The sequence below is a fragment of the Athene noctua genome, chromosome 4 (assembly GCF_965140245.1).
Source record: "Athene noctua chromosome 4, bAthNoc1.hap1.1, whole genome shotgun sequence".
NCBI lineage: Eukaryota > Metazoa > Chordata > Aves > Strigiformes > Strigidae > Athene > Athene noctua.
The window spans coordinates 15,305,421-15,333,090 of NC_134040.1; the positions used below are offsets into that span (position 1 = coordinate 15,305,421).

The window sequence follows — 27,670 nt, forward strand, 5'->3', positions numbered from 1 at the left end:
AGCACCAATTACATCTGGCCTTTTGAACTTATCTATAGAACTAAGGAGGTTTACAGCTCTAAAGGGGAGAGACTAACCTTAATTATGTGGGGCTGAAAGTGGTTATACTAAAAAAGCTTATTTTTTAGCCTTATCAGTAATTTATTGTTTACCACCTTTTTCTTCTGGGCACATTTAAAATAAAAGTATCTATAGTTGTAGTGTACAGGGAACAAGTATGATAAAAGTTATCAGATCTAATTTCTGATAAGCAGTAGAGATGAAAACCCGGAATTTATAGTATTCAGTATGTTGTATTTGATGTTTAACAAATTGTTTTTCAGACTTGTGAATATCTAAGATTTTTGAGGTTCTATTTTGGAGCTGTTTGGTAATGTGACACAATGTTTTCTCGCACTACACTTGGGACTATGTCTGAAGATCAAGGAATTTGGCATTATTTCTTTTGTGACTCTAAAGATCTGAAACATTTCTTTTTTGTTTCTTAATATTAAATTGGAGGGAGTGAACAATTACTATAAAAGAGCAATGAGACTCCTTAAATGGCAATGGTAGATCACCGCAAAGAGAGAGCTGACTCACCACTTGTGACTCATCAAAGGGTATTTAAAATGCATTTACTACTAAAGTTGCCATAGCAGCAGGAAACTTTAAAACCCTGTGGGTCTCAAGTATGGAAAATCTGCAGCATTTTCTAAAATTCAGGTTCTTTTGCATCAAATTATAAACAGCAAATAAGTTCTACAGAAGTAGGCTTGCTGGAAGACTGTCCTAAAAAATACACTATTTTTTCTTAAATTGTATGGGTGCAGCATTGGCACCCTTAACTCTCAGATGTCTGAGATATTTTCCAGCAATCTATAGGTTCAGGAAAAATTTAATCCAGAAACAGTATAAACTTTTCATTTTCTCACCCCTTTCTAAGGTAAGAAAGTAAAAGATGCCCCATAAATGTGATTTTGATCCAGAATAAGGCATTCTAGATAGATATCACATTTCATCTCAGGGTTGTATTGAAGGTCTCATGTTTCTTAAAACACAGTCCTGTCTCATGGCATTCCCAGTGCTTTGTGCTGGGAGTGCTCAGTGGCTTGGAATGTTGAGCAGGAGAAAGAAAATGCAGTTCTCAGGCTTGACTGAAACATGTATTTACTAATTCTAGAACCCTAAAAATGACTAAAAGCATTTTCTTCTATTAATTCATCACCTTGAATTCTTCAGGAATTAAAACACATAGATACAACAGTAAAACGCAAGCAACAATAATGACCTGAACTTCTGAGCTGTTGGAGTAAAACAAAACCAAAAATGCCCCCAAACTCCTCCTTTACCCTTCTTCATTTATTCTAAAGAATAAGGCACACACTGCGCAGTCTTCCTCTGGATTTACATTACTATTGAATATTTTCTTTGGTATGAAACTAGGAGCCTTTTATAAAAGGTCACAAGGTAAAATTCTTTTAAGTAAAGGAATGTCATTTAAGACCTCTATAGGTTTAACAGGGTTTAAATATGTATAGGTTTAATTTCCTCATAGCTGACGAAACAGAAGCTTCACTGAATGGCTAATTACCTGAAAAAAAAAAAAAAAGTTCTTGTAGTAGTTACAATACTTAAAAGAGAATCAAAGGTACCTCTGAAATTTTGATAAGTTGGGGAATAAGGTCCCTACTGCAGTGGGGCAAATCTGCTTTCACCAAAGTATGAAACCATTAATTTATAAAGCAAAAGAAGTTTTGTTAAAACTAGTTTTGTTACCATACAGCAGCTAGCACCAATACAGCCCACACTGATTTTACCACCTCTTTCCTCATCACTGAGTGTTAAACCTCTTTTTTTTTTTCTCCAAGACAAGTATATTATTCTTTGTACGAACACTCCTCTAGATGATCTGAAATGAATGAATTAAGCCTGAGGAGTCCGTGCTTATGGCAGTGGTTCCTACGGGAGTTCATGAGATGTTGAAACAGGATTACTGCAAGGTTTGTTTTTACCAGATTATACCACTGTATGGTAGAAATGGATTGTTTACTGCATTGTATATATTTGGAAGTGAAACAAATATCTAGCAGAGTATTTATCTCTTAAAATATACTATATCATCGGTGTTTCAGTGAATCTGCAGACTGTATAGGAAAAGTCTGAAAAGAGTATTAATGATATCATGATATCGGGCCAAGCACTATTTTTCAAATTTCTATTTGAATTAAAGACTCTATTTCAGATTTCTCTTGCTGTCTCGGTTTACAAGATACATCTTTACCATGAAGACATTTTGTTGTTTGACTAAGACTGTTGTTCTACCCTTAGGTAGTTTCAAATGTTTTTAAGGAATAGCTATGAGCCACAAAAAGAAGTGGTGTGAGAGAACTAGTCACTTAAAACTGTGTGTGTCTTTAGTTGATCTACTTTTAATTTTTGCTTTCATTTACTTCATATTTCCTCCCCATTCTCCTTTAGGAAGCTGTAAGAGAACACTGGGATCCCCACCACTGCCTGTTGGCTTCCTTCTGAGGGGGCTGCTACTGGAGATGAGCCAGCTGTCGGTGGTTGTCCCTAGGTCCTTACCCCAGGGGATTTTCTCAGCTGAGCCATGAACAGGGAACACAGTGTTAGAAAGGGTTCTGGCTCAGCTCCGGTCTCTTTCTCGCAGGTAATTGCTGTGTGCTGCCCTTCACAAAAGTGCCCAAGTGACCCTCAAATTAATGATTGCTCACAGGCTCTCTGTTGAAAAGCTGTTGATGAAGCTTCCATCTCCAGTAGTTCAGTTTCTGCTCTGACCATACTCTCAGCTAGCTTCTCTCTTCTTTGTCCTAACTTTCACCTGTTAACCTGATTTCCCAAGGGAACAGGGCTTCTGTGACCACACAGCCTACAACCTTCATCCTCGTGCCTAAATCTGTTTCCCAAATTAAAGAATTTAATAAATGAGTAGAGGTCTACATGAGTTCTCTGTAAGACTGTAAAACCTGGAGAGTGACAACTAAATTAATCCAACTAGCAGCTGTTCTGCCTCACTTGCTACTAGTCCAACAAAACATGTTTTGTTTGGTGAGAGGCAGAATGAGGCACTGCCATGTAGCTCAGGAACAGGGGAGTGAGGCTTTGTCTGTGTACATTTTGGGGTAGAGAAAAGAGATATAATCTGTGAGTTGGTGAGGTCACAGACAAATAAGAATGTGGGTGAAAATATTAGAAATGTTGGGGAAAGAGAAGACAGAAGAATGCAAGAGACTTGTATTTTTTTCTTCCCCAAGGCCCGAAGCATGAAAGTGAAGGTGACTGCAGACGAGTTTATAATGTTACAGTAATCCACTCTGATAACGAAACACTCCTTATAGAGTAATAGCGGCAGAGTTACACGTTGGCCACTAGAGAGCAATAGATAACCAGTAGTTGTATGCTTGGTACAGCAAAATCTGAGCACCCTATAGGCATGTAACGCTTTTAAAATTACAGATGAAGAAATTAACATCATAATGTAAAATTACCCTCTTGACACTTCTTAATAGTCCTAATGCCCTCCAATCAAACAAAATAGCAGGAGGAAGCACTCTGGTAATTAGCAGCAACCCGTATCTAAAGAAACCTCTAGAATTGCACTTTGCTTAGCCACTTGAAATGGGAATGTATCATACAGCATTAAGATCAGCTGCAGAAATGCAAAGCAACAACTAAGTTGGTTCCTTCAGTCTCAAAGTGCAAACCTGCATTATGAGTGGCTGGGAAACCTTCAGAATTGAAATTCCTTTTGCTTCTATTTTAAATCCTGAGTATTGTTATTGTATGCAGTTTGTACTTGCACATTTCAGAAAATAAAGCTTGCATTTTTCTTTTCTAAGTGCTCTGAATGCTTACAAAGTAGTATTTTTTCACCCTGGAAGCCAAAATGTTCCAGTCAACATAATTCAGATCTACAAAGTGCATTCATAGAATACATGCCCAGAAGAAGCTCTTTCCTCTCCATTCCCAGAGTTCAATAGACTCTGCTATTACATTATTGCAGCCTAAAGAGTGAAAAACCATATCCACCTGACTACAGTTATGATAGTGTCCTGAAGGGGGATAGGAGATGCTGTTATGTGAGGGTACTGCAATGGCTCAGAGAGAAATTCTGTATGTCTCCAAAAAGTGCCCTTTTTCATTTTCAGCTTGGGTTGTCAGTGCTGGTTTTCTCAGATACCCCAGTACATTGCTTTCTTTCTTTTTTGGGATGGCTTGTGAATTTAGTAACACAGAAAGCAAAACTGTTCCAAGAAATGCTCCTAGAGCACCTGATTAATCTTGCAGCCCATTTACTCACCCTCTTTAATCTCTTTCCTCCTGAGCCTTCTCCAAACACAGCTCTTTCATAGTTTTGCAGTTGAAATGCAAAGCTGAAGCTCTACAGCAGCAACTGTCTACCTGTGGCTCTCATGGCTCTACAAGACACAATCGGCTTTTCATGTCAGACAACCTTGTTAGAGGGTGGAAAGAAATGCAGGCTGACAGCAGGACAAGCAGCAGCAGAGGACTTGTGGTGAATTCCCGATGTGTGGGTGTCCCACAGCACATGACAGGACCAGGCTCACAGGGGATAGCAATGGTGCAGAGGACGCAGGAAGGGCATCATGTCATTGCTGTAGAAACTAGGACCCACTGTGAAGTAAAATAGGCTACTTGCTCGGATGCTGCTTCTATTTGTCAATTAGTAGCCTTACCACCAGGATCTCTTACTTAGGTAACAACACTTAACATTACGAAGTCATGACCCTCCCTTTAGGGTCCTTGGCAGGGATGCTCACAAGTGCCTAACTACCACTGCGGGGTGGGTGAGTCACAGGTCAAATGGAGAAGGAACAAACGGCCTGAAAAAAGCTGAGAATTCAGAGGTCACCAAAGAAGACTGGCAAATGGCAACAGAAAGGGAGGTGATAAGGTGGCAATACTCAAGGTCACACCTGGAGTATTGTGTCCAGTTTTGGGCACCTCAATATGAGAGAGATCTCGATGTGCTGGAGCGAGTGCAGAGGAGGGCAACAAAGCTGGTGAAGGTCCTGGAGAACAGATCCTATGGGGAGCGACTGAAGGAGCTGGGACTGCTCAGTCTGAGGAAGAGGAGGCTGAGGGGAGACCTCATCACTCTCTACAGTTACCTGAAAGGACATTGTAGAGAGGTTGGTGCTGGTCTCTTCTCACGGGTGATTAGTGACAGAACAAGAGGAAATGGCTTTAAAGTCCAACGGGGGAGGTTCAGACTGCACATTAGGAAAAAAATTTTCACAGAAAGAGTGGTCAGGCAGTGGAAAGGGCTGCCCAGGGAGGTGGTGGAGTCACCATCCCTGGATGTGTTTAAGGGTTGTTTAGATGAGATATTGGGGAATATGGTGTAGGGGAGAACTGTTTAGAGTAGGGCTGATGGTTTGACTTGATGATCCCAAGGGTCTTTTCCAACTTGAACGATTCTGTGATTCTGTGTTTCTGTAACTGCTGCAGCATTATTTCCTCGCTGGTAGTCTAAATAGGTTCAGGGCTGGCAAGAAAAGAGGAGCTATGATCTGATCGGGTCTGACTCATCTCCGTGAAGACAGCATTCATGTGTTGGGGAAAGGAAATGAGTAGCTTTGAATGCAAGGTTAGAAAATGCAGGGAAGGGTATGAATTTATGTAGCTGGAAAACACTGAGGAAGATGCAAATTGACTCTCAAGCTTTCCGTAAAAAACCTCTTCTGGATGTCATTGTTTAGCCTGGCCTTATTTAGATACTGAATAATCTATTTGCATTTGTTAGAGGCAATTGCCCTTCTAACGTTAGAGCAGGCTAGCTACACATATCTAAGAAAGAGTGGTAAAGTGCTTAATCAGTATTGTGTATCAGATAACTGATCCCATTTTACTGAAATGAAGTATATTTACTGCATTCTGAACTGTTTCAGATACAGATAGGTGAGCTGAAAGAAACCATTTTGACTAGCAAACTATTTATTGAATTATTACTTGTGTTACAGAATATCATCTTTCATTTTAGGAATGTTTAAAATTTTTCTGGTTTTGAAGAAAATGATCTGCCAAGTGTAGCTCAGTGTTAGGAAAATGTGCAACTGGCGCCTGGGGACTGAGAGAGGCTAGGAAACAAAGTATACAATTACAAGGGTAAATATTTATTCATGTGCATGAGGTGTTCCAGACAAGCTGGGTCATCCTGAATGTGGTTTTATACAAGGTCCTTCCACCCTCCAACCACTCAGGCACAACACTAATTACTAAGACCCACACTACCAATTGCTAATCATAGTAAAACTCTGCAAAGCAACTGTATTTCTGCAGCGTTCTTGTTGCTTGTCTATTGATCCAGACATCCCTAGAGTCAGTCTTGCTACAGTTATTTATCTGTGATGCCAGATGACACCGGGAGGGTTTCAAGGATGTATTAGAGGGGCTAGGATGCGAGCTTTATCTGGGTTGTCCATGGGTATCTGTTGGAAGTGTGGTAAATGCAAAACAGTGAAAAAAACTGCAAAACACGCGTTTCCTTAACACGTGGTGCCCAGAACAAACACAGGACGGGGTGAAGATCCGGTGATTTGTGTTGCCATGGCACCAAGGAGGAATGTGAAGCGAGGTGGGGGCTGTGTGGTCCCGTTCCTCCACTTTTGACACAACTATACAGACTTATCTCCTCCTGTTCCGCTTTTCTCAGGGAATGTTTTGCACAACTCTGTGGACATTATCTCCTGTTCTTCCTTGTTTCCCACAACATCTGTATGCACACTGCACCAAAGAATGTGCTGTGTCACTCAAGAAACAATGGCTTGACCGCAGTCTCACCCACTCACACATACACATGTAGATAAATACTACCCCAAGTTTGTATCTAACTTGGAGGGACGAGAATCCAGTACCAGATCGGAGGGGCAGATCGATGGTTTGTGCTCCTTGCTCCCCCTGCCAGAAGGGACGCCTTTTGGTAAAACTTCTGCCCTCAGCTACACCGAGTTATTACCTGGGAATTAAGTGTGTAATTGCAATCGTTTTTGCTGTAGTGCTATATAGCCAACCTGCAGTTTTTGCATTTATTTTAAGCAATCTCAAAGAATCTGTAGATGTTGCATAAGAATAAACCTTACTATTCGTGAGCCTGACTGCTTCTCTTGAATGTCACTGGACCTACAGCACATGGGCTGTTTGTGCATCTGGTGCCAGGGCTATAGTCACACCAATAAATGGCATACCTATTAAGCCACCCATATCCCCTCTAATCTCTGAGGACTGGCTAGAATGCAAGGGGATTCATGTTTTATCAAATTAATTTGTCACCTTAAATGCAACAGTATCCTTTATCCTTCCTGGACAGCTCTATGCTTCCAAGAAGCAAAGCTCCTATTTCCAGGACTGAGCTGTCCTCTAGTTTCTTTTAGTTGATAGTGAACAATACCAAAGTCTCCAGAAAAATTCTACTATCTCATTATATTGCAGTGTATAATGTGAACTAGTATATATTAACAAAGTTAATACACTTTCATATTATAAAGAATAATTGACATAAGAGTTAGGGAAGTGAATATTCATAACACTACATAATCCCTACTGCAGAGTAGCTGACGCAAGTCAGTAAGTACAAATTGTCCTTGGTGGCTTTTATGGGATCCACATACACAATTCCCACCTGTAACTGTTTACATTACAATGTGCACTCATGATTTTTAGTCCTTTGTTATATCAATAGTACTATTTTTTTTTTATTTTTTTTTTATTTTTTTTTTTTTATTTCCAGACAGAAGCTTACTTAGTTGTTCCTTACATGAAAATTGAGAGCAAAGCACTTTTGGTCATTATTTTTACCTTTCATTGAGCCTTTTCCACTACTATTTTGTCTTTCCCAAGCTGAGGGAACACGGAACCACAAACAGCTTTCAAGATATGGTCAAATAATGAATTTACACAGCAGCATAAGGGTGCTTTCTTTTCTGTTCCTTTTCAAATCTCAGCATAGAGCTTGTTTTTCTGAACCCTATTGAGCACTGAAGGGAGATTTTCACAGAAACGTAATTCCAAGATTATGTTCCTGCACAGTACTAGTCAGCCTGGAGCTCATGATTTTATTTTTGAAGTTAGGATGTTCTTCCCCACTGTGAACTACTTTTATCTATCCAAAATGGAATCTGACATTTTACTGCCTAGTTACTTGGTCTCACAAGGTCCTTCTGCAGATCTTCAATAGGCTTTTTGTCCTTCAGTCCTTGAATAGCTTGATATCATCAGAAGGCTGTCACTTCAGTGCCCAGCTCCTTTTCCAAGAGACTTGAGAATGTTGAGCAGGTCCAAGCAGAGACTGCAACAGCAGTGCATCCGTGACCTCTAAAGTACAACTACTGCATGCTCACTTCCACTGTCTGTGCTCCCTCTTTAACCAGTTATTCATTCCAAGACATTTGGTCTTATGCCATTACCGCCGAGTTTCTTTGACAGTCTTTGTCAAAAGCCTTCAAGAAATCCCAACAGGCTCTATCAGCCTAAGACCTTGTTCAAGTTTTAAAAATATTCAATAAATTACAAGGTTCAAAACTGCACTGTTAACAGTGTTTTCTTACCTTGCTGACTGAAGGATGTAACAGACTCCAAGGGCAACATCTAATTTTGAACTAAAAAATGTAGTTGAGAGCATTCGTTTCCCCTGAAGTTCCCTGTCTGATAGCTTTAGCTGTTTCCTTTTTTGTGACCTGAAGAGCCTATCTGAGATCCCTGAAGATCTGTGTCTATGTCTAGACAATGGTAAGGATAGGTCATCCCAGTATAGAACTGATTGGAAGATGTAACTTACTCATGGTTCCTCTTATCACACAGAATCCATGCTAACAGAGCCATCATTAACTCTGAAGTAATGTGCCAAAAAGCTCTGTTTTAAAGATGCCATCTGGAAAGACTTTAGGCCCTATGTTAAATAGTTTCCCTTTAAAGCAGAGGGGTTAGATACTGCTGTGACGTTAAAGGTACTTTTAGAGCTCAAGATGCTGGCAGTTAAACTCATTTTTTCTCCCTTCAAATATGACTATGAACAGTTTATTTAATGAGGAATTTTGATTTTATAGGCGGTATCTCAAAATATGCTATTGCTACACCACTGTACTACTTAACCGAGCAATCCCAGCGAAATGAATGCCCACACCACATACTCATAACAGACAGTGGTATCGGCAGGACGTAGAGAGATTACTGGGCACAACAGCTCTTCCCTCGGCCTGTCGTCCTGCCACAATCCTCGGCGGACGGCCAGCAGGCAACAACCCGACCGTGTCCCTTCCCATATACCCTCGCCCGCCATCTTGCAGGTGTTTCAACACCTGCCCAGCTTCTTCCCGCACGGCTCGCACGCGCTCCCCACCCGGCGCTGGGCGCCGCCCGGGTGACAGGTCCCCACGGGGCTGCGGGCCGCGCTCCCGGGGGCTCCTGGAGGCGTCACGGCCGCCGCGGGGCCTTCCCGTGGGGGCCCCCGCCAGGCCGGGCCCGGGCGCGGTGCGCAGTGCGCCTGCGCCGCCGCCGCCGCGCCCGGGGCGCCTCAGTAGAGCTCTACACGGCGCCGGCGGCGGGAGCGGCGGGGCGGCGCTGGCCAATGGGGCGGCGCGGCGCCGGGCGGCCGCTGAGGTCAGTTCCGTCGCCGCGGCGGGCGGGGGCCGGGCTGAGGCGGCAGCGGGGCGCGCTTGTCCTCGCTGGGGTGAGTACCGCGGGGCGGGGCGGGTGAGTGAGGATGAGCGTCGTGTTCCTTGTGCATCTGGACAGGAGGGCTGCGGCTGGCGGGGTCCGCCCCGAGGGAGGCAGCTCTTTTCTTCCCTCGTCCTCCTCCGAGGCAGGTAAGGCTCCCCCACCCTCGGCCTGGGGCAGCCGGGCCGGCGCCGCGGCTGTCGACCGCTCCCCGCCGCGCAGGAGCCGGGTCCCAGCGGCGGGCGCGGACTGCGGGCCGCGCCGTGCTGCCCCCTGCGGGCCGGCCGCGGCCCTGCGCGGCGGCGCGGGTGGAGCCGCCTCCCTGGCGGCAGCGGTGGTGGCGGGCGGAGGTCTACGCGGCCTGCGGAGGGTCCGCCACCCGCCCGGGCAGCGGCGGGGCTCGGCCGCCGGAGACGGCCGCTGAACGAGGGACGCTTGTCTACCCCGGAGAGGCGACAACACTTCTGCGTGCGTAGGCTGGATGCCCGAGAAAATGGGATTTTTTGGTGTTGGCTGGCGGGTGCTGCTGTCTCGTGGACGCCATCAGGCTGCTTAGACTCGTCTGGACTGTAAAGCTGTTGTCCAGGTTTGTCATCTTGGCTGCTTCCGGAAGAAAAGGAGCTCTCGGGTTAGTAACTGTATTACTGAGCAAAATAGAACGTTCTGTATTTTGGATGTAAATTGTGTTTTTTAGAGTATTTGAGCAAAATACTCGCTTAATTAAATCCTACATTAAGTTTTGTTGCAAGAGAATCAATCATGAAGTATTACATTGGACACAAGATGATTTAGATTTATAAAATGACTTGGATTTCTTCTACATAAATGATCCAGTGTCACCATAGATGTAGCTGAAGTGTCCTGAAACATGGGTTTAATAAAACCCCTCTCTTTTATTGTTAAAAAGACTAATGGTATTTTACAGGATTTTGCTTGCATTCTGTTCTGCATTGTTCCTACAGTAAATGGTTATAGTCAAGGCCCTTTTCTTGCACTTACAGATAGTATGTGGCTAATTTTAGCAGGAATTAAATCTGTAGAAATGAAATTCAGCATCTACATGAGTGTTTTAAGAACTGGGTACGGAGAGGTATGTAATTTCAATGGGACTCTCCCCCCTCTCCCATCTTCTTCAGTGCCATACTTCCTTGCTTTATTGCTTACAGGCCTTAAAGCTTAGACTAAGGTAATGCTAAATACTAGTCAGTGTGCTTCGGATATACAGAAAGATTTTGAAAATGATTGTGAATTATGTGAAATGATGAAATGTGCAACATAAATTTAGAAGTTGATCATACATGCGATGATAAACAACTCTACAGACATCTCTGAGTACTTTCTAAAATGCTACTTTTGATACAATAGTTATTGGAGAATGGCTTGCTTAGCTTATTGCATGAAGACTACCAAGCAATTGAATATGTCAGAAATGTGATTCTTTCAGATACGAATAAAGCTAGGCCTCAGTCCTAGAGCCACACAGGAGACCTCCATTTCAGTAGAATACTGTGTAGTCCATATATGTATCTGACTTCTTACAATGCCCATAAATACCAATACGTTGGACAATTTTTCGCCTGTGCATTCTAAAAATATTGATTTACCTTTAATCGGTATTTTTCATTAACTTTATATCATAAGTAGTTAGATTTTTGAATGTAATTACATTTTTTCTGTAGTGTGGAATAACTGTATATTTCATAATAAAAGTAAGCTCTGAAAATCTGGTGCATGGTCTTTGCTCTTTTTAATTCTCTGCATTGGCTTTCCTTATTCATGTTGATGGAAAAACTTCATGTGAATTTCAGATACAGAAAGTGTTATGACTGTGATAGGCTGTTACTGTGAAGCAAAATGCCTTTTTAAGGAGAAATAATTGTAGATAAAATGTCTTTGGTGTATTTGAATAGTTTGTTTTTAATACAGAATCAATTCTTCTAATTAGTACAGTATGTTATACTTGAGTGAAGCATTTTGGATCTCTCTCAGTCATTAGGCCTAAAATTAATGACTGTTAATTTCAGTTGTGTAGTTGGATCAGTAGAACAGTTAACTCTGCTTAACTGAGATAGTCAGTCCATGTTAAATGGACAGTATATGCCATATTAATAATTGTAAAATACAAACAAGGTAATCTTAAGCTTACACAGAGATTTAAGTTTTTCAGAGACTAAAATTTTATGAACTGTATCTTCCTGAATTTAGTGTGCAAGGGATGTGTGCTTTGCTGCAGTGGAGTCTTACTTATTGTGATCATGTATGGTAAATGCATGCTGCTTGTCACACTCGTTTCGTTGATAACAGCATAGAATTTGAGATAATAACTGGAACTAAAACACTGGAAAATAAATGTTTTTCTTTGAAATGATGAACAAAGTTATTAATATATTTGAAGTAAATGAAAATTTTAGGAGTTTAGAATAATGGGAGGACACTAGCAATTCCTGTCTTGACAGTGGCCACATCAGTGGTTTGTCATCTACTGCAGTGCAAAAAACGGTGTACTGGATGAATTTGGCATAGTCAAGCTGCAGAGGATATTTATGACGATTTTTTTTTTTTAACTGGTCTTTGTTTTGTAACCTTTATGTAAATAATGCCTTTTGACTCCTGTGGATCTATTGATCTCTGTGTCTTGAGCAGCAAGGTTCAACGTACACTAGTGTTGTGTTAAAGGTGGAAGGGAATATTTCCTTTTATTTAATGCCCCACTTCTTAATATCACTGAATTGCAGATGATTGGTAGAATGAGTGAATGAGAAAGTTTTGTTTATCCTCCTTCTGTTGTCCTTTTCCCATCTACCTCTTAAGTTTCTGCTTCCAATTCTTTCCAAAACTAGAAATTTTTTTCAGTTTCTCCTGATTCAGGTACTTTATGGTATTTCCAGGTATTTTTACAAACTTCTTCTGAATCCATTGCTGTAGACAGGGACTGGAATTGATTTTAACACTCCCTATTACTCCATTCTCCATCCATTCTGTTCTTGCATTTGCTGTTCAGACTTTCAGTTCTTCCTTTTAATGATATCTTTGGATTGGTCTGTGTGCTCTGCATTTTATTGTAACTTGAAAAATGTAGTATGTATCTTTTAATTAAATCTTCTGAAGCATATTCCCCCCTCCCCTCCCCGATATGGAGTGGTTAGATGCTGGATTGCACCACCTCTCTGTGTTCATTGATGATCTCATTTTTCTGAAGTAACCAGAAAAAGCAAATAATTCTTTAAAATAGAAGAATCAAATGCCAGTGTGCTTTTAGACTTGTTTTATCCAAAATAATGATAAAGTGGACTTGTTTGCATCAAAATTTTTCTTGTTAACTATTCAGTGTTCAGGAAAGACTGGTGAAAAAATAGCCAGAGGGATAACAGCAGTGTCACTTTAACATAACCTGGTTATTCAGGTATTTTTCACTTTGTACTGGGTCTGGCTGGGATGGAGTTAAACTTCTTCATAGCAGCCTGTAGGGTGCTGTGTTTTGGGTCTGTGGCTAAAACAGTGCTGATAACACACCAGTGTTTTGATTATTGCTGAGCAGTGTTTGCACAATGTCAAGGTTTTCTTTTTTCCCCCGCTCTCGGCTTCTGCTGCAGTGAGTAGGCATGGGGTGGGCAGGAGATTGGGAGGACATGCTGCTGGGACAGCTGACCAGAATTGGTCAAGGGGATAGTCAGTACTGTATAACGTCATGCTCAGCAGTGAAAAGTGGAGGAAGAGGGGGAGAAGGGCATGGCTTCCAAGGTGTCTGTTGCTGGGGAACTGGCTGGGCCTTGGTCTGTTGGTCTCCGTGTGGAAGGTGGTGAGTGATTTCCTTTGCATCATGCCCCAACAATATTTGAAACCTGAATTCTAGAAACATGGTATTTGTCACAGGTCTGAATGACAGCTTTATTTTCACTTTCATATATGCTGTTTGAGGGAGGAAAGTTCAGAGGGATTACTAGCCTGTTCTTTGAATTACCCCTCTTAAATTTTTGTAGTGTCCTGTTGGACTGAGCAGCCCAGAAGTGTTCTTAAAATGTTTGACAGTGTTTCTTGTACTTTCTTGCTCTTCAGACCTGGTGGATCCTTCTTCATGTTGTCCCATAAGGTGAAGTTTGTAGTGTTTAAAAAAATATAAGAAAACTGTCAGTGTTTTTAGTGCTGGTTTTTGTGGTCAAGGATGTCAATGGTATAAAGTGCTCTATGCTTCTCTTTTGGTCAGTTAATATGGAGGGCTGTTTCAGTATCCGTGGGTGGCTGTTAACAGCAAAAAAAGGCAAATATTGATCTAACTTGATGCTTTCCTTTCAAATGCAATTTTTGTTCTTTCTTAGAGCTGTACAGAAATGTTCAAAGCATCTTTGGTCTGGACCTTGAGCTCATCAAGATCTCTTATTATCTTTCTCCTGGAATAACAGTGGCTCTCCTGAACATAGGCCTGCTGTAACACTTGGTGTTACCAAGGTTCATCTTAAGTCTAAAAATTGGTATTAGACGGGAAGAATGGTCTATCTGAGACTACCAGAAACATTTTTTCTTTCCTCTTTATAATCTAGATAATAGAGGACATAATATTACCGATACTAGAATTGTTTGAAAAAAATCTTCAGCGCGTGATACACTCTCCTCCTTCCTGAGAGGCTGCCATTGATTTGTTTTTCACATCAGGATATAGAGGTTTTTCATATAGGTGTGTACAGTTGTCTGCATTGCAATGAGATGAGATTACTACAGTCCTAAGAACTACCTGCTGGGTTTTACAGGTGTACAGCTATCCATCTGCTGAAGAGTGAAAAGCCCAATTTCTCGTTGCTAACCAGTTTTCTAACTTATATTTTATTGTTATTTGAGGTTACATCAGTATACTCGCTCTTTGTAGAACCCCATCTTCCGGGCAGCATTCCTATAGCAGTTAGGGATGTTTACAAATGGAGCACAGGGAGCTGTGAGAAAAGTTTTTTGCTTCAGATGCTTACTTTTGTCAAGCCATTGTGAAGATAGACCCTAGTGTAAAGTTTCCTTCATCCATGTAGGATTATTGTAATAGGATGCTACTTAGGTGATCTCAGCGCTGTGCTTTTGGAGTCCAGATGAGGCCCTGCTCCCTGTAGATAGACTTTGAGAGGAACTAGATTTCAGAAGCAGAAGCCTTCTGTAGGATGTATTGAAATCTAAAGCAATCCAGAAATAACCTCATGAAGTAGGGTCTATACATGAATGCAGATCTGTGCAACAGTATGTCTGTAAGTAAGAGTGCCTAAGAAAGATGTTGAGAAGATTTTATTTATTAGAGTTGGACTCTGTTTCGTTTTATGTATGTCTCAAAAAGTTAATTTAGTTGTTTATTTTCCAAATAATAGTGGTCTCATAGTCCACTTGCCATAAGGCAAAAGCTTAAAGGCTGACATCTTGTTCATGTTAAATATAGAAAAGAGATAGTAAGAGTGCTGGAACATGTGGGGCCAAATACACTGCACAAGTTAATGTGATTTTGCACTGATATTACTGTTCTCTCTCTGACTTCTGTTGCATTATTTTACTTGATTGACACATTCCATATTATCAGGATGGAGTGAGTTATATGCTTGCCCACATACGTAGAAGAGATTATGCTGTGATATTAATAGAAGTGAACGTAATTAATTTTGCAGCCACAGACTGTTTTGACTTCTTCACTTTGAGAACATGTGAAGTATAAATGACATCATGTTATGAATTAGTGTTTAAGACTGTTTGCATCTGAAACATTGCCACTGATTAGAAAAGAACTTTAGTACTTCAGGCATTTCCATGCTAACTTAATCCTTATATTTAAAAACAGGTCTATAGTTGAGTGTTTCTAGTAACCGTTGTAGTCACTTTCCTTTTTCCTGCTGAGATTCACAAATGAGTGTTACTTGCAGTGTTTCATGGAAGTGCAGTGTTTTCCTGAGTTAAGGGCTGTATATGAACTGAAATCATAATTCTGCTGCTCAGTTTTGTTACCAAGTTTCTATCTTGTTAGGCATATAAATACATGTCTTAAATGTAAAATTTTTTATGTCATGGAAGAAATAGCATGAACTTTTTAGTTCTTGATGTATAGCAGATAATTTTATGAATTTCTGAACCTTTTGAGTAAGAACAAACGTTAGAGTATTATTTGACTGGATATGTTTTGCTTAGAGTTAATGGTTGTATATGCAAAAAGTAAAGCGTATTAACTTGCACTTTATAATTCAGCTGTAGTCCACTAATAATAATTCAATTATTAGTTCATTGTATTTCAGTGATCAGTGAATCATAACTGACTTAATCTTCTGCTTTTTATTCTTTAGTGCTGCAAGTTGACTGAATAAAAATAAGAACGTGGAGTATAATATGGATGAAATTGCTTGAGCACCATTTCTTCCAAAGTGTATTTTCTGCAGATTGGTGGCCTGATTGATAAGCAGCATACACAAGACTGATATCAAGAAAACATTCTGTCTCTTGCTGATGTGTTTGACAAAACTGGTTCAGAGTCACGTCTTCTGAAATGCAGTTGAAAAAAATGAGGGAAATTTTACCAAGGTTGTATCCTGGCCAAGTTAATGATGAAAATACTTCCTTAACTACATCCCCAAAGCAATCTTCTGAGGATAAAACAAATCCGTCAAAAGGGGATGATGACCAAAACTGCTGTTACCAAGGGACTGAGGCTGAGAACAATAAGTTGTCACTGATAAGCTGTATAAAATGCAGAAGTGTTCAGAAAATTTCAGTGCAAGATATAGAAAAGCATAAGAAGCTTGGGTGGACTGAAGACAAAAATTTCATCTGCAAGAAGTGCAATCATATTACACCATCTTTCCATTTTGTTCCTGAGGCTGCCAATGCAGTAATCTTTGAAAAACGTGAAAAAAAATCCCCGAGTAAAATCCAGAAAACATTTAAAGTTAAAAACTTTCTGCCAGGTAAATACTACTGTGATAAATGTAGATTTTCAACAAAGGATCCTTTACAGTATAAAAAGCATGTAGGTCAACATGAAGAAATTAAATTTATTTGTTCCCACTGTAGTTATGTATCCTATACCAAAGGAGAATTCCAGAGACATTTGGTGAAACACACTGGAACTTTTCCGTATCAGTGTGAATACTGTGAATATGGTGCTGTTAGACATGACTATATAGTAAAACATACAAGAAGAGTACATGAAACACCCACAAAACAGCTGTCAAATACTATCATAAACCACAAGCAAAAGAAGCCAAGTCAAAGCACTTTATTTGAAAAGCAGAAATATGATAAAATTTCATTTCAGAATGAACTTTCAAATTCGTCTTTGAATATGGTTTGCGAGATTCCAGGTAAAGCAACTAAACCAGTCTGTTCATCTCGTGATGTAGAATGTAGCGTAAACACAGCATCAGTCCAGGATAAAACAATATTGGAGGCCTCTGAAGTAAGCATATGTGAGAATCAGAGTGTGGAAGTTGAGGTTTATTCTCCAAAAACAGAGCCTTTACAACCTGGGATGCCTTTAACAGTAATTGCACCATCTGAACTTGTAGTTCCTTCTAACTGTTTAGCTCAGATAGTAGAGATTAAAATAGTGAATGGAGCACAACAGCTGGTTCTTAAACTAATTCCTATGAAAGAAGCAACTTCCAAAACTGTGAATGGTGCTGAAGAGGAACTTGAGAATCAAGGTGTAGAACGATCTGCAGGAGGAAAAAAACCATCTGTGTCTCAAAATGAGTTACTAACCATGGAAGTGAATGTAGGAAAATTATCCAGTGTTAGTAATCAGCTTAATTTGGATAGTACATATGACAAGAATTCTGAATGTCTTGGTTTTTCTGATTCTCAACTCTCAGATGGTAACTCTGTATCTATACAGAGGGAAGATGCATCAAAATTATGCTTTCATTTGGTGAAAGGTATTGATGTCCATTCAGGTGTTATAGAACTTTGTTCTCCTTCTCTGGTGATGAATAGTACGGAAAAAAAAAGTGATCTTAAATCCTCAAGGTGGGAAGTAGATGGAAAAAATAACTTACGTTATGACTTGTATTGTTATGAAGAAGGTGTGGATATACCCCTTCCAAAATATACTGCTATTTCTGAAGATAAAAGTTCCAAGAACATTTCAGTAGAGGCTGCTCAGGAGGGCAAAAATTACTCTTCTGCAGTCTTTAAACAAAAGGATACATTGCCTCTGAAGAGAAATGACAAAGAGTGTAGGATTCTGCCAGCCAGCTCTACAGAAACACATTTAGCTGGTAAGGGTTTTGATAAAAAATCTGTTACATCTTCTGAAGCAGGGAAAAACTGGCATGTCACTAAAACTCTACCCTGCGAGAACATGACTTTTGGCTTTGGCAAAGTAAAGAGAGCTGAAACAGTAAGTCAAAAGAACAGTTGTCTTTTGGAATCATTAGAACCACAGAAGATGGAAAATAAAGGGAACCCTTTTGAGGGACCTGTTATTTCGTCTGTATTTTCTCTGAGCTCTGGAGCTGAAAATGTTCCAGAGGGTGTCAGATGGGATGACACAACACGCAGTAAGAAGTCAGCAACAGTGTTGTGTAGAAAGATTGCACAGCTCATGTCTGCTGCTGAATCTAACACGAAATCCATGCCTTTGAGATGTCAGGCTTCTAGTAAAAAGGTGCTTGTCCCTCAAGAAAATTCAGCAAGCTGTGGGAGAGTTGTTCCAGCCACTGAAGTGAAACAGTCTACATCTTTGCCTCAAGTGCATCATGGGAACAGTATGATTAGTAGTGAAGAACACACTAAAAATCAGTTGCTTACATTTGCAAGAACCGCTAAAAGCAGGGTAACTAAAAATTCCCATGTTGCTACTCCAGTGTTTATCCCCAAAGGGACAATGCTGAGAGTGCTGAATACTACTAGCAATCACAATTCAAATGGAATAGAAAACAGGAGTGAAACATCAGCTCCTCCTATGTATTGCAATGAAATGTTTCTGCCTCGCCCTGTTCCTGTCAGTGTTTCTGAGACACCTAGCAGGAATTTGCCATGTTTGCCTAACCAGAGTGAACCGAATGCTGAGTCCCGAAGTATATCGCTCAGGCAAAGACCAAAGCGAGAGGCAAGTGTTAAAAATCATGGCAAACAAAGTGGTGTACCATTTCAGAAAAACAGTGATGTGGGTAAACAAAGCAAACCCTATTCAAAAAGCCAACTAGGTCCCAAAAATAAGGCAAAACAAGCAAGTTTCAGGGAACTTCCAAAGAGGAAAACAAGAACTCAGTCAGAAACCAGTTCAAGTTCTGACATGTCGTATCTGTTGACAGCAAGACGACTTCGGCTTGTCCCTCTGAGAATGAATCAATTGATAAAATGCCCTCGTCGTAACCAGCCAGTTGTGGTACTAAACCATCCTGATGTTGACTCACCAGAGATAATTAATGTCATGAAGACTATCAACAAGTATAAAGGTCAAGTCCTGAAAGTAGTTCTGTCAGAAAGGACAAGTAGTTGTCTTGGTGTCAAACGTTATCGAAAGCGTCTTACTATTCAGAATGTTGAGACAGGAAACCAAGCAAAAAAGCAGAGTATGCTAAAAATGAAACTGAAAAAGACCCATAAAAACAACTACCAGGTGGTGGAAACTTCACCAGCTGAAACACTTCCGTGTCTGTTTAAGTGTTGGTTTTGTGGAAGAGTATATATGGACCAAGAAGAATGGATAAGTCATGGACAGAGGCACTTGATAGAGGCAACCAAGGGTTGGGATGTTCTTTCTCTTCCAGCAAAAAAGCATTAAGTGAGACTGGGGGAGGTTTCCCCTCTTAATGTGTGCCACTAACTTGCTTGGAAAGGAAGACTGAGACAACTTTTATTTTGCCAAAAGATCTCTACTGTTAGCAAAGTAGAAGAAGAGAGCGGAGTTACAGAGATACAGAGAAACCAATAGTGAGGATTAAGCACTACTTTGCACTCTCATGTTTGAAATTTGTATTGGAGGTCAACTTCATCTGTTCCATAGGAGAAATCTGAGAAAGAATTGCTATGCAAACACCTTTCTAGTTACTGTTCTCTGTGCTAGGATACTGTGCTGTTAACTGGTTTGTGCTAGGTCTGTATAGATTAAAGTCTTAGATGATAACATCTTTATAAATTTAACAGAGTTTAGTTTGCTTTATTACACTGTGGTGTTTCAGAGATCAAGTATGTGTGTATTGAAAAGCACTTTTGATCCTCTGTGGGCAGCAAGTGTGTATCATGGTTTTTAGTGGCAAATTAAGCACCATGCTTAAAAAATAAAACTTAAATGCAAGTACTATTTCAGTGAAACAAAACCACTTCTGCTGACTTCAGAGGAGATACAAGGGTGTAAATGAAGAATTGCTGCGATCAAGGTCAGCTAGCACTAAAAAGTTTAATTTTGTTTAGTACTTAGTCTTTACCTAGCATATATTGTCTAGATGAGAGAGAGCAGAACACTGTCAGCTTTCTGTACCGTTTTTATTCTCAACAGGCAGAGCCAGAGGTACCATCAGGCTTGAACTGGTAGGAGAGAGAGAAGCTTTCCACTACATGGTCTCAAGGCTGCTCTGAAATCCAAGGGAGTAATAGCCAGACATAAACTTTACCACCATGTGTTTGTAGCCTGATAGAAGCATAGGGCATTTGGTTAGAACTCTAGTTGGTGAGTTAATGCTTATTTACAGGGGGAAAATTGCTGAAAATGAAGATTTTTCGAAACTGTGTTGCACAGCTTTTACTTTGACAATGTTGAACCAGATTTTCAGTGCAATCTTTCATCCTTCTTTATCTTATGAATTTAGACGTTGTTAGAATATATTTTTTGTAGGCCTCAACTCATATAACCATGTGCCTGGTTACATACCTATGTCTAAAGTGTATCCACTGACTTCAGTGCAGTGTAAACATTGGTCAGTTTCCTAAATCAGGGCCAAATTTCAAGTTTTTAGTAAAGAGGGATGGATGTTACTGAAGTTTAATGTTTCTGTACATGAACAATAGATTTTTTTCTTCATTTTGTCAATTTAAAATAATTTAAAAATCATACAGAATGAACTATACTGAAGCACATATTTACAATGAAAATTACTTCTTGCATTTTTACAGGTAAGAAAATCAATACTGACTCTTAATGCTGGATGTGTGTTCTATGTTTGAACTGGGGCTACTCTTAAGAAATTGGTAGTCCCTAATTTTTCACTGTTGGTGCATTTTTGTAAACAGTTTAAGCTGGGAATATTTTTTTATAACTTCCAGCAGATTATACATTGTTTTGATAAAGTATGTATCATATCTACATTGAAATGTAAATATTTTAAAACTACATTTGACTGAGGCTTATTTTCAAAACCAATTAAAACATTGCTTTTCCATCATTTTGCAATACAGTGTTAAAATCCTTCAGATAGTTGGTGCTTGAAGTCAGATCTTTTTCATCATGTACACATGGAAAGTTTTTGTATCATTTGTATCAGACTAACCCGTTTCACAGAACAAACTTCCTTTTGTCTGTTTTGTCAATAATAATGAAATGACAGTTCTCATTTTGTATTTAAATGGAATTATATTTTTTTAGATGGGTACACTAGAGGGGTTTTTTCCACTTCATATACTTTGATGCCAAACCTAACAGTACTGTTTGCATTTTTAATTGTGAAAATAGCTTCCATTTTAAAATTCAGGCATATCACATATAATAAATACTGAAATTGTTAACATAAAACAAAGGAGGAATTTTAACCATGGTTTTTTTTAACTCCTTCGGTTCAGGCTACTGTTTGAATTCTTTTTCTGTAGAAGCTACTAAATAAATAGTTTTAAATTTGCTTTGTAAGAGTTGTCACTGTCAAAATGATAACATTCCTCATGAAAGCTGTACTGTACGGGGATGGGGGAAGCATTGCTGCTCAGCTCTATAAACTCTAGGTGGTTTAAGTATACTAGTAATGCTTGTCTTTACTAAAACAGTAAACTTGCTTACAAGACATCTGCAAAGCTTTGTATGTCACTGCCATAATCTAAATTGTTAAACTGTTTTTTCATGCGTTTAATTTAGAAACTTTTTTTTGTTTGAACCTGAAAACCTTTTGTCAGTTAAATTGTATGGTGGCTATGAAACTCTCAAAGCAGATTACATCGTACCTCTTTTCCTTTTTATAAACTCTGCCAAACTCTACTAGCTTCTGTTTTGTTAATTTTCATTCTTATTATTAGATAATGTCAAGTCAGAATAATTTCCTTCAAGTTTAACAGTCTTAGTGGTTTGAGAGAAAGTTATAATGAATTTTCTCTTTCATTTCGATGCAGCATTGAGAAATAAAAAGATTGCAAGGAAATAACAGCCAACTGCTAAATTTTTTTAGAGCTGGTTTGTGTAATTGCATCATAAATTGGGTTGGAATGTCATGTTTTGGGCTTGAATGTTTTCATTCTTCTTGTTCCTATTCTGTAAGGATAAAGTAACAGAGGTTGCTTTCTTGGTATATTCCAAGTACCTAGTCAAACTTCTGAGTGTGCTTAGAAAGGAAGATTATGGATGCTTTGCAGAAAAACACTAAAGTTTGCCTTTCATATTTATAATGAATTTAGTTAAGCGTTCCAAAACTCATATGAATAAATATTACTGTATTTTTTGCTGGAAAAAAATTGCTTTCTCGTGTTCTTTGATACACACTGGAACATGTTTTCTTGCAGAGTTTGAAGCACATCTACTGTTCCTACTGATGATTTTTATATTTGAACATGGTATGAATTCAAAGGGACTGTTTGCATAATGGTCCTACTGTGTAAGTGTTTCAAGGCTCAGATATGGAATGCAAGTATCTGCTACTTAAGCTAAAGAGCAAGTGTTACTTAAATAAAGAATTTACATAATTAAAGCTAGCTTTACAATCTGCTTCAATACCTGTGAGCATTAGCTGACACCCACTGACTTCAGTGACTGCTGAGCACAGCTTTGTGCAAAAACATATGCACACCGAATGAAATTGTTAAACAGTTAGTACTTGGATAAACAGCACTTCACATGTATTGTTAAAAGCAAGAATATTTTTTATATGACTAGTATGCTTGATTAGGTTTTACTACTAAGTGAGCTTCAGTGACATTTAGGTAAGCAAAACTGAATTTGATTTTTGTCTTGTGTTAGAAGGTAGAGTGCAAGATAAGAAGATTGCTCAATCGTCAAGATACCAGGAGTCAGTCTCTTAACACTTTTCTGTGAATTAATACAATGCCATATACTTTACCTGTATCCTCAAAGTTAAAAAAAAATTACAAGGATCAAACCCCAAAGTAGATCTGTATTCTCAGTTGGAGAGAAGCTTTTAGTGGAATATTTAGAATGCTTTATAATGTTATGGGGAGCTCCTGATTTTTTTGAGACATTTTAATTCTATTTACATCTATACAAACAAATCAGTGACATTAAGGCAGAAAATATCTTTTGCGTGACTTGAATGGATATGTGAGGTAGCATTGTTCTCTCTGGATTCCTGATTTATCCTTTCCATCAATGAGTGTGATGGGAACATATTTGTAGAAGTCAATGATCTCTTTCACAGAATTAAATTTCTGGGGGAAAAAGAAAAATTATAATCAGCAACTGAAAATGAAATTGCTAGATGGTTTTATCTATAATATTAAAAGACTTGAAAATGACAGTATAGAAATAGGTAATATTTTTCATGTAATTAAGATGAGAAGCAATCATAAAAGGAAAAGCACCAGATTTTAATCCTCTTATTTCCTTTGTGTGCCTGTCTTGTGTAGGAGAAAGCAGCTGGCTGCTTAGGGCAAAAAGGGAGCATGTGTAAGCCCTGAGAATCCAGTATCACCTGTAAAAGTTTGTGGTACCAGATGTGATGAGAAATACTGAAGAGGTGAAGCAACTATAAGTTTTATAATTACTAAGTTTACCCTGTCAAAAGGTACACTTGATTCACAGTATGTGATACTTCACAATGCAAGTTTATTTGTACCTTTTTAAATATACTCTTTATTTTCTCATCTGGTTTACTGAGAAAGCTGCTGTGAAAATCCCTTTAAAGTATGGAACAAGAAGGGTCTCAGCAGCATTTTAGTCTTGTTCTCTGGTGTTCAAAACAATCACATACTCCAAGCCCGTTCCTAAAATGATAAAGGTGTGGTTCAAGATTCCTGAACTGATCAAACAGCAATGGAAAGCTATCCAAGGTATTTATCCTCATTTGTCTTGCCTGGGAGTCTCTTAATCCTGCTGTTCCAGTGGTTAGGAGTCCTTCAGTTTAAATAGTTCTCTTGCCTGTGTGTAACTTCTAAGCTCTCATCACACCACTAAGATGTCATTACACCATTGTTTTTCCTCTTGAGCTATTCTTTGGACTCCATTGGTATTAAATTACTAGAACTGTACACAGCAAGTTTATTGTGACATTAATATTTATCCCATATCTATATTATATAAAATTTATTGTAAGCATGGGCATTCATTGTATACATGATGGTATCTCATGGGAGTCTCTGTCATCTCCATGTGATGCACACCTAGTTTATAACAAGAGAATCTAATTAAATCTTTGGTGAAACTGTTCCTGTATTATTTTAAGATGAAAATTTCATCCCTAAACCAGTGTGCTGTTTTTAAAAAAGCTTTGATAATTTTTGCTTGTATCCATTTGTTCCACTTTGCTGTTTTCTCTTTGCCTTATGTTCAGGGTCACTGTTGCTACTAGACATGTAGGCAAAACTGTGCTTTGTATTTCATGCGATACCAAAGTAATCCTAACTTTTTTTATTCTAGACTTCCTCTTTATCAGCACCAGTTATTTTCCTGTTTTCTACAGTTTTTTAGTGGTTGAAAAGTTAAAAAGGCTTACTGTAACTGTTCACCTGCTTTGGAAATTTAGCTTGGCTTTACTTGGCTAATGGCACATTATTTGTCACTGTACCTTTAAGCTGCAGCTCTTTGGTATGAAGGAAGAAAGTCACAGATGTTACTTAGATATTGTTTCCTATTTTATTTTGTCCTGTAGTCTTATTGGAGTTAGTGAGATTTAAAATACTAAGCTCTGCATCTCTTCATGGCTGCTAGAACATGAAGTTAACTTAGACATGATAGCGATGAGCACTGATGGTTCAGAATTTTATGTCTGGCTCTTTTAGTGGAACTCTGTATTTTATTAGGCCTAAAGACACAAATATGAAGAAAATTTAGTACTTCAGACTTGTTAATTTTCCTTCACTGTCTGAAGAGACTCAAACTGGTCTCTACTGTCATAGGAGTGTCCTATCTACTGGTCCCCAGACTGTTCAGGGGAGATAGGATTAGGATCTCAAGGATTGCTCATGAAAGGTGTAGTTTTGAATTGCATTGGGGGGGTGGTAGGACTGGATTACATGTTGCATATCCTGAATGAGAACAGTTCATCCTTGAACTGCCATTTAAGATGTGGACAAGATATTTACCTTGTAAACATCTGTCTCAGTTGAAAGTACTGGCATCCTCTGACAGGTGTACACTGTGCCCATGTTCCTGGCAGTAACTTTTAACATAATGCTGTCAGTGGAAGGAATTGTGGAAGTCCCCCCTCATCTACTCTTGATGAGACAGGCCAGTTTAATGGCTGATGAAGGTAGACGGAGCTAATCCTTTTGACTCACTTTGAAATGAACCGAATTGAAATGATGTGATTTGTGTAACTGATGGTTTGAAAGTTCACTGCAAATGGTGACGGGGAGTGGTGAGGATGGAGCAAACATCTGTGGCCAGAACAGTGAGATCCAGAGATGCGTATCAGGCTGTACTCCAAGCTTCTGTATAAGACAGGCACTGTTTTGAAGAGGAATCTACTTCTGCCTTTGGTTTTCAGTTATTGCATTGAGTGGAACCTGATGCTGCAGATATGCTAGAAACCTGTATTTTGTGTGTGGCAGATCTAGTTTTGCAAAGGAGATAAGAATATTTAAATTTTGTGTTATGATCAGCTTTAAATGTGAGCAAGATTTTGATCTCTCTAGGTTCAGAAAGACTACATACATGAAGAACAGTGTTACAGGTATCTCTGGATCTTTAATATTGAAAACTGACTGGAGTAGAGAAACACAACAGATAAGTAAAGGGTGCTCAGGACACCAGTTTCAAATGTAAATGTCAAAATTCCATATATGTCCCATTTGGGATCTGGTCTTTAAAGTCCAAATCATATAAAGCTATAGTGAGCTCAGTATAATTTATTAAATATGTATGTAGGTGTGAACATTTGGCTAAATTGCTAGCAAAGTATATAGCTCCACTTATGGAGTTAGCGATGGTTTTTTTCCCCTCTACTTGTATTCATGTTCCATCCTGATAATAATTTAGCTGCATGGAACTTCAGTTACTTCTATCATATACAAAACACTGATAATCAGCACAGGTTTTTTCCCTTCCTTATGGCCTTATAGGGCTATATGAGAACTAATGATGGAAGTACTCATGAAAATTGAATTAAACACATTAGGAAAAAAAAAGTTGTTAATCGAAAATCTTCTTTGATACAAAGTGTTAACAACTTGTAAACTGTATATGAAAAATCAAAAGTTGCAATAGAATAGGGAAAACTTTGAGTAATTACATTTATGTGTAAGGAAAAACATGTTTACAATGGATGAAAATAGACTGATCCAAAAGTGAAAACACACTGCAGAAAATCTAAGACAACCTTTGAATAAAATCACCAACTGGGGAGAAATGTAGTAGGTCTGCACCTGTTTGTTGCTGGTTAGCTTTTTTTCACTTTGGCAGGTGAAGAGGGAATATTCAGCTAATCTAGATAAAGCAGCTGGTCTGTCTGCACTGCATACTGCAAAACAAAGGGTTTCCCTGTGGAGGGACAATGCAGACTGCTGTGGAAAGCATTTTAACAGGAACTGGAAAATTATATGCAGCAATTTTGCTGTAATTCACAGCCTTACAAATTGTTTTCACCCTCCTGAGATAAGAACCTTAAGTGAGCTGCAGAAGTTGAGGTGACAGTTTTCAAGAAAGAGCATTTTGGGGGAATCTTTTGAGGCTGTCTGAGATAGAAGTAGCTCTACTGATCAAGGTTGGTGCCACTGATTGTTCATTATTGCACATGTGCTTCATGCCCAGTTAATTCTATTTTCATGTCTCCTGCTGAGAGTAGTGCATGGAAGTAGGAGGCTGTCATCTCTCCCTGGTACTACGCATAGCTGACTAGCAAAACAGTTCTGGGATTTTTCTTGTAGTGGATCTACAGGAGAATTTCTGAGTTAGAAACAATACTCAATCTTAAAAAAGAAGCCTTAAGGTAACATGTCATGATTACAGATTTGGCCTGTTAGAGCTAAGTCTTAGATATACTGTTGGTTGTTAACTAGATGCTTGAAATCCATATTCTACAATTGTACCTTTCCAGTTTGACGGTTTCAGTCCAGACCCACTGTTTAAGATACAGACTTTCTGTGCACAAGTTGGAACAAACAACGAAGTCATATATTTTGGTATTAATAGAGATGGGAGGGATTGTGTTCTTCCTTTTAGTCAGTAAAAATTGTTCGTGTATTCAGTTAATTTTCAAGTTGCCTTAATTGTTGAATCTATTAAAATGATGAAACTTAAGTTTTATGTCTTTATTCTGTAGTGTTCTGTACGCATACTGCATTATCCTGTAGCGTACCGTATTTTATTTGTCAGTTGTTGTTTCTAATCTGAGCCTTTTTTTATCAGGGCCGTTATGGGAAGATTAAACAATGTAAGAACCACAGAAAACTAAAACTTTCTTTCTCCTCAATCATACTAAAACTCTTGGAAATTATCTGGGAGGCTCAGTTCAGAAATGCAGCCAATATTTTGCAGAAGACTGATGGTTCACTACAGTAGCATCAGGATGATGGTGCCTGCAGTACAGTGCTCTATTTGTTCTACCCTTCTGCTTCCCAAACTGTTTCAGTGTGCTTGAACAATGAAGGATATTTTTTCCCTTCATTATTAAACCAATGTTCCTGAAGAACAACTTGCCATTAAACCTTCCCCCTCATCTCTGAAATGAAT

At 39.1% G+C, this 27,670-nt stretch overlaps 2 protein-coding genes across 6 annotated transcripts in view; one reads left to right on the forward strand and one right to left on the reverse strand.

Moving 5' to 3' along the window:
- Positions 1-9,554: 9,554 nt before the first annotated feature.
- On the forward strand, positions 9,555-22,441 carry ZNF518B (zinc finger protein 518B). Of its 5 annotated transcripts, none has more exons than XM_074904530.1 (2): positions 9,555-9,621; positions 15,978-22,441. In XM_074904530.1, the coding sequence occupies exon 2, from the start codon at positions 16,178-16,180 to the stop codon at positions 19,415-19,417; it is 3,240 nt and encodes a 1,079-aa protein (XP_074760631.1). In that variant the 5' UTR covers positions 9,555-9,621; positions 15,978-16,177; the 3' UTR covers positions 19,418-22,441. The 5 variants fall into 5 exon arrangements, with proteins under 5 accessions (XP_074760631.1, XP_074760627.1, XP_074760630.1 ...); XM_074904526.1 differs by lacking the exon at positions 9,555-9,621 and adding an exon at positions 9,631-9,691; XM_074904529.1 differs by lacking the exon at positions 9,555-9,621 and adding an exon at positions 9,729-9,827.
- Positions 22,442-23,022: 581 nt separating this feature from the next.
- Positions 23,023-27,670, reverse strand: part of CLNK (cytokine dependent hematopoietic cell linker) — a 32,857-nt gene continuing 28,209 nt past the window's right edge. The window contains exon 18 of the mRNA XM_074904532.1: positions 23,023-23,211. Coding sequence (XP_074760633.1) covers positions 23,065-23,211 — 147 coding nt within the window. The 3' untranslated portion in view covers positions 23,023-23,064. The remainder of the gene's footprint in view (positions 23,212-27,670) is intronic.

Bases quoted from the DNA above. Each gene is read 5' to 3' on its own strand.
- ZNF518B (XM_074904530.1), top strand. From the start codon at position 16,178: ATGCAGTTGAAAAAAATGAGGGAAATTTTACCAAGGTTGTATCCTGGC.